Raw genomic sequence first — 15919 nt, 5'->3', positions numbered from 1 at the left:
ATTTAAGTTTTAAAGTGTAAACAAACATTCGTTATAATCTTATTGCATCAGAATCGTACAAAAACAACTTGATTAAAAAAATTCTTTAATTCTTTTTATGTGGTAAAAGTGCAGTATTTCCTATCCTTACAAGACAGGATATCCACTCACGAGCGCGCAACGCTTCTAAGGCTTAAATTTCAGCAGTAAATTACGTCAGCCTGAACGATTATACATGTTATCGAACCCGCCCAAGTTTCTTTCGCAGTAGTTCTCTTCTTCTTTAAGAGATTAGACGCCTTACAGAGTCAGCATGAGTTGTCCAATAGGAAACAGGTAAGTTAATCGATCAATTTGCTTCACCTTTATGTTCATGTTCAACCAATTTATCCATCATAATCCGTTTAGATATGCTGACGAACAGGATGGTGCCCAGCTTGGCGAAGAAGCTGGAATGCTGTATGGGGAATATCTTATGTTGGATAAAGTTTTGGGCGCCCAAAGAATGTTAAGTAAAGTACATAATAAACCAGTCCACGACGAGCATCTCTTTATAGTTACCCATCAAGGTAAGATTTTCAAAAAAATTAATAAGTAGTAAAGTTTAAATTTTTATTTAGCTTATGAATTATGGTTTAAACAAGTAATTTTTGAATTGGATTCGATTAGATCCGTCTTCAGTGTTCCGATGGAGGAATCTCAAACTTTGGAAATTTTAAAACGGTTAAATCGTGTGGTGCTCATATTAAAAGTAAGAAAATAGTTATAAAAAAAACAACTTTTCGGAACTTTGCGTAATATGTTTTTGATAAAATTTGACCTAATTCGACCTAACACGGAGTGTTTTAATGACGTTTGGAAATCTTTAAATTAGAATCTCTTATTTATTTATGGCGCAATTCGCAAAAAAATATAAATAACTCAATAATGCAATAACACGAGATTATCATTATAATAATCATAATAATAAACATGTTGTTTAGCTTTTGGTGGATCAAGTGATGATATTAGAAACGATGACCCCATTGGATTTCATGGATTTTCGCGAATATCTCTGCCCAGCTTCAGGATTTCAAAGTTTACAGTTTCGTTTGTTGGAAAATAAATTGGGCGTGAAACAAGAAAATCGCGTTAAATACAATCAAAATTATCAAAGAGTTTTTGGAGACGATCCCGTAAGATTTCCAAATTTTAAATGAAATCAATTTAAATTACTTTGAGTTTAATAGGAAGCTGTAAAACGAATTGAGGACTCTGAAAAACAACCGTCTTTAGTAGTTTTGGTTGAAAAGTGGTTGGAAAGATCTCCTGGTTTGGAATTGAGCGGGTTTAATTTTTGGGGAAAATATCAAAAAGCTGTTGAAAAATTATTGAGTGAACATGAAAAATTAGCCAACGTAAATATTAATAAATTTTTTTAATATTGGTGATTTAAAAGTAAATGACAAAATTAAATTTTTTCTTTTCAAGTTTTGTTCAAGAGGAGACTTAATTAATTGTTCGTCTCTCCATTAATGTTGCACTGCATGCATCATCTGCTATCTAGCAATCAGATTGATATCTTATTTGTCCTCCTGCCTCAACAATTCTATTTAAATGAAAAACTAACATTAACTCCAACATTGTCACAATTATTAACATGAATTTCCGGTAATTTTAAATTTCTGGTTACTTGTGGTTGGAAGATAAGGTTGGCGGCAAAAAAGATCTGCTCTTCCTTTATTGGCGATACTAACGGTGCTGTAGATGTTGATGGCAACAGATTTTTATTCTGGAAATTTCCAAGCATCTTCTTAGCGGTTTCTATGTTGGTGTGGACGGAATCTTCAACGTACGCCAGCCCCATGGCGTTTGACATCTAGAATGTTGCCTCCACGGTTTGCCAAAAGTGTTGCCGAGGACTTATGGTAACAGTGGCCATGGATGTGTTCTGAATGAATTCTTCAATTTGTCGTCGGTAGACTTCCACTCTTTTTAATGGAGTTAGTTTGTCCTTGGCTATCGGGAGTGTGTTCCGAATCTTGCTGACCGTCCCGTATCGCACCACGATATCGTTTTTCTTGAGGTGCCTGGCAATTCGTTCCGTCACACCTGAAACATAGGGAAGACAGATAAATCCAAGTGGTTGTGTACTTACCGCGTCCTCTTTCTGCTTTCGCTGCTTGATGGTCCGGTTGATGTCCTTCGAAGTGTATCCGTTCTTCTGCAGCACGCCTCGTAGAAATTGTTGCTCTTGCTTCAAGTTATCTCCTTCACATATTCTCGCTGCTCGTTGAAATAAAGTACGGATCACGGATCTCTTCTGTTGGGGATGATGATGTGACGAAGCTTGCAGATACCTGTTGGTATGGGTTTTCTTCCGATATACACCAAGTTCCATATCCCCATTTGTCGTCCTGGTGACTAACACATCTAGGAAAGGTTTTTGGCAGTTTCTGTTTCTATGGTAAACTTAATCATCGGATGTTGAGTGTTCAAGTGATCCAAGAACTCTTGACGCCGTTTTTTACCATGTTGCCATATTACAAACGTGTCATCCACATATCGGAGCTATAGTTTTGGTTTCCACTGGTTCTTCTTCAAAGCGTCTTCTTCGGATAATTCCATGTAGAAATTAGCTATAACTGGCGATAATGAAGAACTGTTCGTAAAATTCTCCTTTCCAGCTGAAATACGTCGACGATAAACAGTACTCCACTAGATCTGATACGTATTCTGGCCATCCCTCGGGAATGAGCTTCTGGCTGAGGCCATCCACAGCATCCTTAATTGGTACCCTGGTAAAAAGAGACTCAACATCTAAACCTACCAAAATATATTCAGCATCTAGCTTTATACCTTTTATCGTTTCCACAAAATGTGTAGAATCCCTGACATATGATTCCGTGTTCCCTGTAAAAGGAGAAAGAATCTTTGTGAGATGTTTCGCCAACTAGTATGTTGGGGAGTTGATAGCGGAGGGGGACGTCTGGTTTATGAATCTTCATCTTCAATCCTTTTTGCTGTTCTGCTGGAATTCTTGTGGATTTTATCAGGTCCTTCATTTTCCTTACGATTCTGTTTGTGGGGTCCTTCTTGATCTTCCTGTAGGTGGCTGGGTCCTGTAAGTGGCTGGGCATTCCACTTGTCTGGTGTCCAGCCTTCTCCATTGTTAGTCTGTCCACTTTATCCCAGTCTTCTCCGGACATAAAATCGGAATGTGAGAGGTGGAGTCGTATTTTCTGTAGATCATCGAAGGTTTTGTGGATTCTTTCTCGTAGTAGTGCTTGTTCTGTCCTAATCAAGATTCTACGTGCTGCAGCGGAATCGATGTGGTGCTTCACCTTCAAGAAGGTTGGTCAGTTTTCCTTCGTCAGTTTTTGAAGCCTTCGTACTTATACGCATTAAATTAACAATGATTACCTTTGTTCATGTCGTTACTACGGTAATAACAATAACTGGCTTATTAAAAGATAACACAGATCTCCAAAAAAGGGGTGTTGATTGTTGAATCATTTCCCAAGTAATTTTCTGCATGGAATGCTCAGAATTGAACCGTCAGGATTTTGAGATTATCATATAAATGACAAGAAGTTCGCTTCAAAATTTAATATTTTGTTTCAAGAAGAACGAAATTCACAAAAGATTTTGTCAATTACTTTTGAATTTTACTTTTATTTCATTTTAATCAATTTTAATTATTTAGGAATGTACAGTAGAAAAGGTCAAAAAATACAGATTAATGGATTTAGAAAAACGTCGTGAAGTTTACGAATCGATCTTTAACCCTTTAATTCATGACGGTTTAATATCAAGAGGAGAACGTCGATTTTCCCATAAAGCTCTACAAGCTGCAATTATGATCACTTTTTACAGAGATGAACCAAGATTTAGTCAACCGCACCAAATTTTAACACTTTTAATGGATATAGATTCATTAATTACTAAATGGAGATGTATTATTTTATATTATTATAACTTTTTTATTGGTGTTACATTTGTTTTTTTTTAGATAATCACGTTTTAATGGTACAAAGAATGTTGGGTTCATCTCAATTAGGAACTGGGGGTTCTTCGGGATATCAATATTTAAGGTCAACGTTAAGTGATCGATACAAAGTATTTTTGGATTTGTTTAATTTGTCGACATTTTTAATTCCTCGGGAGTTTATTCCTCCACTTACGGCTGATTTTAAAAATAATCTTTGTTATAGCGGTTATAGTAAAGATTTACCGGAAGAAAATAATAAAATAACCAACGGAAATTGTACGATTAATAGTAATAAAATTTAAATGTTGTGAATAAAATAATTAGAATTATTTATACGTACATTATTAATAAATAATTAAACAATTATTTTTTCATTTTTTATTTTATTTTATTGATATAAAGCTTTTATACCAGTAATATCATCTGAATGAAGTTCCGGATAATATTTATGTAGAATAGGAAACATAATTGCAGCTTTTGTATCGGAATGGCGCAACCCCAAAGCATGACCGATTTCGTGTAAAGCAACTTGATAAAAATTACTATGTCCAGGAAGGTTGTTATTGCTCCATAGTCTTCGGCTGGTAAAAACTATTTTTCCAACAGGCTAAAAATCATTTGTTTATTATTTTTTTTTTGTATCATTTTTATATTTACTGGATAATAAGCATAACCAAGTGTTGACATTTCATCAATATAATTGAAGTCCATTTTTAAATGAGAAGTCATTCGATCTGATTTTACAAATTGTATTCCTGAATGTCTCGACCACATTTCAAAAGCTCGTTTTAAACCATCATCTATAATCGAGCTGGTAACATTGGTGGGATATTTCATATTGTAAGTTAATTTTTTTCGATTCCAAAGATATTCTGAAATGTTAGTTAATATTAAATTATTTTTTTTTTAATTTTTATACTTTACTGTATAATTCATATCTTCTAACTCGATTTTCAGAATCTGCATCTTCAGGGTTTGGATTAAAACATCTCCCAGCTTTCATCATTTCTTTTGTATCAGCATCAAGAACACCTAATAAAATTTTAAATAACGTTTTTCTTAGTTAAATCTCTTTTATTTAAATAATTACCTGTAACTGGGATTTGAGCATAATTTTGGAAATCTTTCATTCCTTCAGTAAATTCACTTGGAGATGGGTTAGCACTTTTTATGTGCTTATAATGATGTAAATATTCCTAAAGTAATTAAAGTAATTAAAGTTATTTATTAAATTATTTAATTTAATTACAGTGGCCTCTTTGTTAGTAAGGCAATGTATTTGAGGCAAAAAAATTAACGTTATCAAAATTAATAAAGCCATCTTTCGCTTCCAAATGTAACCACAAACTAATAAAACATTGTGCAAATAGGAGTATTTATAAATAAGTATTAATTTTTTTTGGAAATAAGATTACAAGTTTCGTGCACTTTGCGTAAATAGCCATTTTTATTAAATTTGTAAATAACAAATCTGAATAAATAATTAATTGTTGAATTAAAATTTCATTAATATAAACAAAGATAAATAATCTCAGACCTTTGCCTTCTTTTAATAAAATCAACAGATAAATCCAGTATGTAAATACCCGGTGTTGAATCAACATTATGGACTTAAAAATTCTAATTTATTTTACAGTTTTATCTCTTTCTAACGTTTTTGCAATGAATAAAAGCGATGGTATTGATTATCTTCATTATTTTGGTTACATGAATGAGAAGGATGAATCAAATTTTGATGAGTGTTTGAAAAAATTTCAAAAATTTGCTTCAATCAAAACCACAGGTAAATATAAATGTTTAATAAATAGAATTAATAAAGTAATGATTTCTTATAAGGTTTATTAGATGATGAAACGGTTAAAATGATGGATATGTATAGATGTGGGTGTAGCGATAAATCAAAAATGAGGGTTAAAAGGTTCAGTATTCAAGGTATTTTAATAAATGTTAATTATTTTTAATTTTTGTTTTAAATTTTTATTTTTTTTAAAGGAAGTAAATGGAGAATAACCGACATAAAATATAAAATAAATTACCCCGAAGATTTACAACATTTAATTCATTCGTCTGTTTATCGCGCTTTTAATGAATGGGCAAAACATATTGATTTAAGTTTCTCGGAAGTAGAACAAAGTAGGGATGCTTTATTACATATTTCTTTTCGTCCTATGGATAAAGAAAAAATTTTTGGAATGGCACAATACCCTGTAAGTAATAATACAAACAATAATTATTAAATTAATATAATAATTAATAATTATTTTAAGATTTTTGGTGGAAATATTAATTTTAATGAAAATTTGGATTGGTCCAATAAATCTATCGCTGATTTATATCAAATAGCTCTCCACGAAATTGGACATACGTTGGGTTTGGGTCATTCAATGGATAAAAACAGCATTATGTATCCGTTTTATAATCCAACAGAGAGTAAATGTTTAGTGAATGATGATATTGAAGGTATTAAAACTTTATACGTTGTAAATTAAATGATTTAATAAATTCTTATTAAGATTTTAACTAACAATAAATCAATGTACTTTAATGACTTAAAGAAAATGACTTAAAGTTTGACCAACAAAAATTCCAATTCGTTTTGTGGAGATAAAAGTCCTATGTTGTTTCTATACCGGATATAAAGTTAATTAATTATCACATCCGACTTATCCGAATTATCATGGAAAGTGTGCAACCAATATTACAGTTATGGTATTCAACGCGACGAAAATCCCCAAAAACGACGGCGATAATTCAGTAACTTCAAAAACCGTGTGTCAAATTCAAACTGGATTGAATCTAAAAGATTTAAGGCCCACTTTTACCATCCTCCTGATAAACTATCTAGAGGATAGTTGCCATGGTTACGGCGGTTTGAAGCACTCTCATTGGCTAAGAGCTGGATTTATCTATCGGATAAATTTATCAAGAGGTGGTAAAAGTGGGTCTAAGGGCCGGTTTATCAATATCTACTTAAGACGATTTATCTGTGAATTAAAATTGTAGCTGATAGATAACGTCGACGAATCGTTTATCCACCCGTAGTTTAGGGTAATCTTATAGATAAATATGACATTTGGATACACACCAGATTGAAGTACTGGTTAAGGATTTACCTATTAGATATTGTCAAAAAAATGTGAGCACAAGTTTGGTTGCTTGGTGAAAGGAAATAACAATAAAATCAAAATATAACGTCAAAAAATAAATTAAGCTTATAATTGTGGTGATGGATAAGCAAGAGAAAGAAATGATCATCAAATTTTAGTACTGCAGAAAAGATCTTGCTGATGGATTTGGCAAACGAATATAAAAATGTTATAGAAAATAAATAATAATCTAGTAATTTAAAAAAAATATATAATCTATCATCTAATATAGTATAATCTCGTCTTACAAGGGGACCACCAGACGTGTGACCCTCCGATTTTGAAAAAATTTGGTGTAAGGGTAGGAAATTATATTTAAACCTTATTGGTGAAGTACTATTATTAGACGCCTAGTCATTTTGGAGAAAATAAATTTTAAAAATTTTGAAATTTTAAGTTTCGTGAAGTGCGTCTAGTCAACCCTATTGGTTTTACGCTCGTGGCAACAGGTCCGGCAGCTGAGCTAGTTAAGGCGCTAGTTACAGACTGGATGCCCCTAGTTCGCGCCTCGGTAACGGCGTTTTTTTTTTTTTTAATTATAAATTTATTTTTACGTTAAGTCGTAATATGGTAAAGTACTGTGAGGTAATATAACACAAAAAACCTTTTTTCTACACCCACATGTATATGTATATGTTCTGTTTTCTGCACAATTGACATAACAAATTACTTTTGAGAAATACTACGAAAAACACGCATTCTTTGTGTAAATACCAAGAGTAAACATATAAGAGTTAAGGAAAGTACAGAAATATATATATATATATATATATATATATATATATATATATATATATATATATATATATATATATATATTCAAGAACCCTTCTACCATTTACAATTAATGATGGTGTTTTTCGTAGTATTTCTCAAAAGTAATTTGTTATGTCAATTGTGCAGAAAACAGAACATATACATATACATGTGGGTGTAGAAAAAAGGTTTTTTGTGTTATATTACCTCACAGTACTTTACCATATTACGACTTAACGTAAAAATAAATTTATAATTAAAAAAAAAAAAAACGCCGTTACCGAGGCGCGAACTCGGGGCATCGAGTCTGTAACTAGCGCCTTAACTAGCTCAGCTGCCGGACCTGTTGCCACGAGCATAAAACCAATAGGGTTGACTAGACGCACTTCACGAAACTTAAAATTTCAAAATTTTTAAAATTTATTTTCTCCAAAATGCCTAGGCGTCTAATAATAGTACTTCACCAATAAGGTTTAAATATTATTTCCTACCCTTACACCAAATTTTTTCAAAATCGGAGGGTCACACGTCTGGTGGTCCCCTTGTTAATTTAACCAAGATTGACAAAACTGTATCCTTTTTTACCCGAATTCTAACAAAAAAACGTGGTCGTCCAACTCCTTAAAGTGGTTTTGACTTTTGTCTTTCTTTTATAATATATGGTCGTCGTTTATAATTTAAGAGTTGGACAATATCCTCATCTTTATCGCTGTCTAATAAATATTCATGTAGGAATTCCATTATAAAAAAGGTTTTCGAAAACAAAGCACAATACCGAAAGCACACAGGAATGATAACCTCCAAAACACGATCTGCTGTTTATATCAACTTCATAAACTAAAGTCAATTATTCAAATTTAACCAATTACGTTTCATTTCCGTTTCTAATGTTAACACTCAGGGGTACCATCTATGTTCTATCTCGAAGGTTGCTGCCTGTCGAATAGAAAGTTGCTGGATAAACAGTTCACTGAGGTTATCTGTTAGGCAAGTTTATCCATGAGTTGCGTATCTAACAGATTTAACTCGACATTGATAAACCGGCCCTTAGTGAGGCAAATTTTGTATTTTTTCATCTATTATTGGCAATATAAACTATGTGCCTTAATAGTTGATACGGAATTTTACGAGATGAAAAATTCTTTTATGTCAAATTTGAAAAGAATTAAAATGATTTAATAAATCAATAAAAAAACATAATTGACAAAGCGGAAAGAAAATGCTTGAGGATTATCTCCCAGAAGATTAGACAGCCAAACAACCCATTGCAAAACGTAAGAAACGAGACCCTATACGAAATGATTGGTATTGAACTTATAAGACTAAGACTAGACAGACTACGGAAGAAATTTTTAGACAACAGAAACAATTATGAAAAAATACATAAATTATGTTTAAAGAGACAAGCTGCACAGATATAAGTTGATCAGAGCAAGACAATATTCGAACTTTTTTCATAAATACTTATCTGATAATTAATAATAAATTTATTAAATTCTTTGTTGTAATTATGCCAGCGAAAAGACCATTAGGCAGAAAGATTTATTTCTCTTCTCAAAAAAAAAAATTAAATAAAACACAATAATATTTACAAGCATTTATTATTAGTCAATCAGTATCATAATTATTATCTTTAATAGTTATTTTTTTTTAGTACGCCAACGGCTCACAACAATAATGTTTGATAATGTTACTTTTAGTTAGATGAGATTCATTATCGGTTTTACCTTTTTATATATTTCCTTTCTTTTCTTCTAAGCATTTTTTTCGCCCTCGTATTTACTTTAGTTAGGTATAGATTTGCGGTGTCTAAAAATTCGACCGAGAATAAATATTCAGTTTTATTTATTTATTTTATTTTTCAATAGGCCATTCTAAAATCGCGTTTACAACTAACTCTTATCGGCAAATTGCGCTGCGTTAAAAATTAATCTCAACAGATCATAACAATGAATTTACTTATTTAATTTTTTTGTTTTATTTATTTTAGCGCACTGATTTCGACAGTTTTTTTTTATTTTATTTAATTTTTTTTTTAAAATACGCAATATATAATTTGTTTTTTTTTTATTAAATCTTAAGATATAAAAAAAGGAAATAACAATTTCTCTCCTTTTTCATTTACATTCTCTTTTCATCTTTTTTTTCTTTTTAAAAAGCAAAAAACTTAACACTTAAACACTAAATTGTAACCGTAAGTTTACAAATTGTACTATAATTATACTTAAGACCGATCGAACTCAACTTTACTCATATTATCAAATTTTTTTCTTTTTCACCTTTCTTCTTTGGACATTATTATTTTTTTTTAATATAATCGCTGTATCGTTAGGCTTACAATTGTTCATTTTCTTTTCTTTAATTGAATTATAAATAGCGGTTTATAATACAAGCAATTGAATTTATATTTAATTTCTTTTTTGTTAATATTTATCTTGTTTGTTACATTTTCATTGTTTTCTTTTTCATTTTTAATGGAAGATCCACAGAGAGCAACTCCGTTTATCATTAAAATTATCTAATTTTAACTATATTCTATTGATATGTCCGTTTGCTTTTTTGGAACACCGAACGTATTTTTAGGTATTTAAGATAGGAAGTAAGCTAAAATTATTATCTTTTTGTTTGGGGAATTAGCTAATTTATTTAATAATTTATTACATGGTGATACACAAAAATGTATTCAAAAAATTACTTAATACCTTTGAGAGAGATAAAGATTTTTTTATTTAAACACATTTTAATGGCTCACCATGTTTATAAACATACAGTTTACATATACAGATCGTTTCTTTAAATTTAATTTATTTCGATTTAATTTATTTAATAAATTTATTTTATAAGTAACTTTTTTTTGTTCTCGTTTCGTTTATTTCCCATCTAATACCTACTCAAAGACGTACACGCCACGTGTATGAGTGTTATTTATTTATTTATTATTTTTTTCTTTAATTTCGTGTGTGTGCACTTATTAAAAACCTACTACTCTTATAAAATGTACAAGATTACTGGTCGTTTTTGTTAGTTTTTTTTTAATTTTTATTTTTTTTTGGTTAAATCTTTTTATCGTTTTATGTCTATCATTATTTTATTGATCTTTATTGACGTTACTACTTACGTTTAGCGTTTATTTTTATTTCCTAAACGTACACAATTTAGCTTTTCGGTGGGGAAAAATTATTATAGGAAAAACTGTCGTTGCTAAAAACACTAACCTTTTCTTTATGAGTCCACTAACCTTTTTTTTTGTTTGTTCTTATTTCCCGTTACGATTTTTTTAATTTTTTTTCTTATTCTCGATAATAGCTCGTTTAAGTAGATTTTTGCATTTGGGTTCTTTTCTTACTTACATTTTAACCGAAAATCTTAATTAACTCGCGAAGGATTTTTCTTTATTTTGGAGTAGGTATTATTTTTTGTTTGTTCTTGTAAATTCGTGTCGTCTCAGAATTGAGTCGGTTTTGATTGGATATGTAAACATTAAAATTTAGAAAAAAAGATCATAAAATAAACTTATCATGATTATGTGTTTACTTAAATTTATATATTTAATATTATTCTTTGGAAAAGCGGTTTTTATGGAGTTATATTGGGTACATTTTATTTTAATTATTTAATTGATATAACATTAATTATTTTTTTGAAATGAACTTGTATTTAAGTGGAAGACAAATGAGCAATCTTATCTATTTCAAAATTTAAAAAATATTCCAGTTTTTCATACAGTGTATCATAATAAGTCAAAAATCATTTCATAAGAATTTTGAGTTAGTTAAAAAATATATATTTTATACCAAACGTATTAAAGTCATGTCGCGACAAGTTTGAACATGCCAAAGAAACTTTGCGCAACAGTTCTGCGCGGAATACACCATACACTTACTAAAAATGTTTGCCAGCGCTATGATGGAAATCTTGATTCAGTAAAAAATATTTCTCAAAAAATAAAATTGATTTGAAAACGAATTGTATTATTGAAATGTAGATGTCAACCCAGCAGAGGTGCGAAGTATATGCCAAAAACAGATTACCACAAGTTTCATCATACATCAAAATCATCGTTAGTGGCATTTGTGTCATCATAAACGGCTTCCCAATGCATTTGTGCCTAATATGGATTGTTTTTACTTATCGTAATAAAAATAAATATGTTTCTGTGCATATTTTCAGCCCTCCATATTATTAAGTAATGTTTTAATATTGCCAATGATATTTTGCTTCTGCGCATGAAGTTCTCTTCTTCAAATTGCTATGGTATTATATCTGTTCCTGATAATTCATCTATTCATGTAATGATTGGGTTTTACCCATGATAATTTCCTTTGTTCATAATATTTTAACTACGCAAGCTTCTGCGCAAGTTATTTTGTTTCTGGAAGTATTGCCATCCTTCTGCATATAATATTTAAGTATTGCGCATGAGATGCTAAATATTTTCCTATGACCAGGGTATTTTCCTTCTACACAAGATGATTTATTTCTCGAACTAAGCTTTTCCTTCTGCCTATGATATAATATTTCTGGATGTATTCATGATATTTTTTTACTCCTAATGTTTTCCTTTTAGCACGATATTGTCTTTCTGTCCAAAATATCTTGTTACTGGGAACAATTTTTTCTTACTGGCTATGGTACTTCGCTTTTGTGCATGATATTTCGTCTAGAAGTTGCCATGATATTACTTTTGCTCCTGCCGTTTCATTTCTGTGTGGAATAAAATGCTTTTACCCATGACATTTAGCTTCAGCGTACGAATGTTTTATTGAATAGAATCTGTTAGTATGATTTTTTGATTCAACCTAAGATATTTTGTTCACGACAACAATACTCTTTTAGCGCATGATGTTATTTTCTGCAAATTGTCGCGATATTACTTCTGCTTTTTATATTTCGCTTTTTCAATTACCGGTCTTCAATCATGATGTATTACTATCTTTCGCGCATGATGTTTCGCTTTCCATCTAATAACAAGTTTTCAACCATGATAGTATGGGCATAATGTGATATTTTGCTTCTGGGCATAATATTTTCTTCTATGCGTATTCATGATATTTATTTCGACCACAATTCTTTCCGTCTGAGCAAGACATTTTTTTGTGTCCAAGATATTTTGTGCCTGGGATTAAATACCTTTCTGTCTATGATGTTTTGCTTCTGCGCATGATGTTTTCTTTTGCAAATTACCATTTTTTATCTAATGATTAGCTTTTAGCCATATTTTGCTTCTCCGCCTATTCCTGATACCCTCGCATTATTTTACCTCTGACTAAGCTATTTAGCTTGTGTACAAAATATTTTATATCTAGGAATAATGTTATCTTTCTGCCTAAGATATTTTTCTTCTACGCATGTTATTTTCTTATGCAAGTTGCCATGTTATTGCTTCTTCTCTTCATATTCCTTCTTGTTATCTAATAATCAGCTTTTATCGGCATATTTTTTCTGGGCCTGTTCATAATTTTTATTTTTCCTACACTATTTTCCCTCTGACCTTTTTACCTGTGATTATTTATTGTTAATAAAAAAACAAATTTAAATTGACGTACAAAACAAAGCGGTATGCAGTTTGCGCGTCGAACAAAAAGCAAAGGAATTCTAAACATTTATGTAAACTATCCAAACACTTTCTGTGTTTAGAACGTGGAATAATGATTTGTGGAAACGAAATAAAATAAAAAATAAATCACATAAAATTAAATAGTTTTTTACTGAAAAAAGATTTCGTTATCTTAAACCGTTTTTGAGATATTATATAAATATTGAATCACACTGTATGAATTAGATATGTTTTTCTTATTTAATAAATGTTGATGGAAGAAAATAAATTGATTGCGATGAAGTTATAGTTTGTTAGCTGAATTATACTTGAAAGATAATAATCTAACAATAATCATTTTTGGGGTTACAATTAGGTATTACGATTTGTTATTTAATTAACTCTATTTATTTTCTCCTTCGCATCGTTTATTGTGCTGTTTGTGCGCTACTCGCTATTATTTGAGTCTAATTTGCGGAGGCACTAGATTCAAATTAATATATTTTTTTTAATTAATCTCCTGGTTTCATTCTAAATTTTACACTTTTTATTACTCCCCATTATTCAGCTAGATTCATCAGTGATAGATAGAGAGAGAGATAGAGATAGAGTCTCCACTAATAATTGTTTTACACGTGAGTAAGGCAGCAAAGATTTAAGTAAATAGCTGAGCTAGTTAACATTTTGTTTCATTTTATCTGTCACAATTACATTAATAATTATATTAATAATCAAATCGATTTTTATTCGTAAAAGAATATTTCTTTTTGGGGTTCGTTTTTGAAATTAATTTTTATCTCATCGATTTGAAATGTACACTAACTGTATCGTTTTTTTTTTCAGTCACCTTTCGGTTTCGATTCTTGTTCTTGATATGTAAATAAAGTTTTGTGTTTTTAAGGTTTATTTTCGACCATTTTTTTTTATTAATTGACAATTAATTAGTGAATATTTATAAACTAACCGGTAGGTGACTGTACAGTTTTATCTCCTTATGTTTTATTAAGTTTTATTTTACTTATTCTTTTGGCAACTACTACTACATTTAATTTAGGCCTATAGCACATTTACTTATTAAAAATTACATAAATTTTTTTTCACACCGGACTGGTTTGGTCCAATTTTCTTACACACATTTTTTTTTTAATTTAATTTATCCCGTCTCACCTTCTTTGTAGCGGAAAAATAGTTTTTTTTTTATTTTTTCATTGAGTATTAGATTTCGCAGCGATTTTACAATTCCAAAATCGCATTGCAGTTACCTCAGGTAATTTTTTTAATATTTGGGTAATTTTTGTTTCCAGCCCTACTGTAGCTTTTACATTTTTCTTACGTGGTACTATTGATATTTTTATTCTTCATTAAAAAAGCGCGGGATTACATTTTGAACTGCTCGGAGGATTCTTTTGAAAATCATTTTTCTACTTTAGAGCTCGTCACCACCAATATGGTGGCGAAAATCGATCGCTTTTCACTACATTTTGTATTTAATCAATTTTCATCCATCATTTTTACATACATATCTTCAATACATCGATTTTACATCGTGGTTATCTCCAATTTTTCTTCTTAAATTATTCGAAAATTAGATTCCGAATGAATTTTTTATTGATGTCAGCAGAAAGATGACTGGGACACCGATGATGATGATATTCGATTTAAGCACATTTGCTTCGTTTGTGCAATTTTTTGGGCTGTATTCTTTTTGTAGTTCAGCTGAAATAAATTATAGAATTCATTATTAATGAAATCATTAAAAATTAAAGTTAAAACATAGTTAGTAGTAAGTTTTACCAAGTTAATCGAGCTTTAACATAACGTTAATTGAGAATTTTCGTTTTGTCGTTGGCTAAACTGCAATGTTAGCTTTCGATTAAGATGACGTGACGCCAATTTTATCTTATTAAAGCTAAGTTTATGTATAGTGACGTTTCTGACATGGTTTATTTAATTAATCAGAGATTAACTTGAAAATTAAAGTTAAAACATAATTAACATAACGTTAATTGAGAATTTCGTTTTTGGTTAGCTAAAGTGCAATGTTAGCTTTCGATTAAGTTGACGTGTCGCCAATTTTACCTTATTAAAGCTACGTTTATGTATAGTGACGTTTCTGGCATGGTTTATCTAATTAATCGGATATTAACTTGCCGTTAATCAACCATTTTGAATAGGTTGAAATGAAACCATACCTGCTTGATGACAACCTTTGCGTGATGGAAAATGAATCTAAATCAAGTTCTACTCCACTATTCTTCGAAATTATAGGAACACCAGGAAGATATTTTATGAGGTTCACCTTCCTAAGTCGTATTTTATTAGTTGACAATTGCTTAATTTGGTTGGTAGCACTTTTTCCCCATATCTAGTAATTTGTGTCGTAGGTTGGTGACAAAAAATGATGACATGGAGAACGAAATCTAATATCTTGATAGGTTTGTTACCTACTTATTTTTGTTTATTACCTAATAGTATCTATTAATGGTATTGATAATTGATACGTTATTTGTAGTATCACCCAGCACTACTTAG

The 15919-nt window shown here is 30.5% G+C and overlaps 4 protein-coding genes across 6 annotated transcripts in view; 2 read left to right on the top strand and 2 right to left on the bottom strand.

Moving 5' to 3' along the window:
* The first annotated feature begins 203 nt into the window (after nucleotides 1-203).
* Nucleotides 204-4315, top strand: LOC111428057 (Tryptophan 2,3-dioxygenase vermilion). Its single transcript, XM_023063463.2, has 7 exons — nucleotides 204-315; nucleotides 388-548; nucleotides 600-730; nucleotides 963-1154; nucleotides 1209-1376; nucleotides 3665-3914; nucleotides 3971-4315. Exons 1-7 carry the CDS (start codon nucleotides 293-295, stop codon nucleotides 4249-4251), a joined length of 1206 nt encoding a protein of 401 aa, XP_022919231.1. The 5' UTR covers nucleotides 204-292; the 3' UTR covers nucleotides 4252-4315.
* Nucleotides 4313-5422, bottom strand: LOC111428058 (matrix metalloproteinase-19-like). Its single transcript, XM_023063464.2, has 5 exons — nucleotides 5199-5422; nucleotides 5040-5145; nucleotides 4874-4981; nucleotides 4607-4821; nucleotides 4313-4556 (listed from the first exon to the last, which is right to left on the bottom strand). Exons 1-5 carry the CDS (start codon nucleotides 5268-5270, stop codon nucleotides 4338-4340), a joined length of 720 nt encoding a protein of 239 aa, XP_022919232.1. The 5' UTR covers nucleotides 5271-5422; the 3' UTR covers nucleotides 4313-4337.
* A 110-nt stretch (nucleotides 5423-5532) lies between these two features.
* Nucleotides 5533-10698, top strand: LOC111427715 (stromelysin-2-like). Of its 2 annotated transcripts, XM_023062964.2 has the most exons (5): nucleotides 5533-5732; nucleotides 5786-5881; nucleotides 5942-6156; nucleotides 6217-6409; nucleotides 9842-10698. In XM_023062964.2, the coding sequence occupies exons 1-5, from the start codon at nucleotides 5555-5557 to the stop codon at nucleotides 9847-9849; spliced, it is 690 nt and encodes a 229-aa protein (XP_022918732.1). In that variant the 5' UTR covers nucleotides 5533-5554; the 3' UTR covers nucleotides 9850-10698. The 2 variants fall into 2 exon arrangements, with proteins under 2 accessions (XP_022918732.1, XP_022918731.1); XM_023062963.2 differs by lacking the exon at nucleotides 9842-10698 and having other exon boundaries at nucleotides 6217-6480.
* LOC111427713 (acetylcholinesterase-like) overlaps nucleotides 9436-15919 on the bottom strand; it is a 49434-nt gene continuing 42950 nt past the window's right edge. For both annotated transcript variants that reach the window (XM_071196349.1, XM_023062960.2), the window contains exon 4: nucleotides 9436-15103. In XM_071196349.1, coding sequence (XP_071052450.1) covers nucleotides 14973-15103 — 131 coding nt within the window. In that variant the 3' untranslated portion in view covers nucleotides 9436-14972. The remainder of the gene's footprint in view (nucleotides 15104-15919) is intronic.

The sequence above is a fragment of the Onthophagus taurus genome, chromosome 6, assembly GCF_036711975.1.
Source record: "Onthophagus taurus isolate NC chromosome 6, IU_Otau_3.0, whole genome shotgun sequence".
Classification (NCBI taxonomy): Eukaryota; Metazoa; Arthropoda; class Insecta; order Coleoptera; family Scarabaeidae; genus Onthophagus; species Onthophagus taurus.
The sequence above is the reverse complement of the archived record's forward strand: the minus strand, read 5'-3'. Positions and strand labels throughout refer to the sequence as shown.

Bases quoted from the DNA above. Each gene is read 5' to 3' on its own strand.
- LOC111428058 (XM_023063464.2), bottom strand. From the start codon at position 5,270: ATGGCTTTATTAATTTTGATAACGTTAATTTTTTTGCCTCAAATACAT. The intron at 4,982-5,039 runs GTAATTATTTAA...AAATTTTATTAG, and splicing joins TGCTCAAATCCCAGTTACAG to GTGTTCTTGATGCTGATACA. The intron at 4,557-4,606 runs GTAAATATAAAA...AATGATTTTTAG, and splicing joins TTGGTTATGCTTATTATCCA to CCTGTTGGAAAAATAGTTTT.
- LOC111427715 (XM_023062963.2), top strand. From the start codon at position 5,555: ATGGACTTAAAAATTCTAATTTATTTTACAGTTTTATCTCTTTCTAAC. The intron at 5,733-5,785 runs GTAAATATAAAT...ATTTCTTATAAG, and splicing joins TGCTTCAATCAAAACCACAG to GTTTATTAGATGATGAAACG. The intron at 6,157-6,216 runs GTAAGTAATAAT...AATTATTTTAAG, and splicing joins TTGGAATGGCACAATACCCT to ATTTTTGGTGGAAATATTAA.
- LOC111428057 (XM_023063463.2), top strand. From the start codon at position 293: ATGAGTTGTCCAATAGGAAACAG. The intron at 1,155-1,208 runs GTAAGATTTCCA...TGAGTTTAATAG, and splicing joins GAGTTTTTGGAGACGATCCC to GAAGCTGTAAAACGAATTGA. The intron at 1,377-3,664 runs GTAAATATTAAT...TTAATTATTTAG, and splicing joins AACATGAAAAATTAGCCAAC to GAATGTACAGTAGAAAAGGT.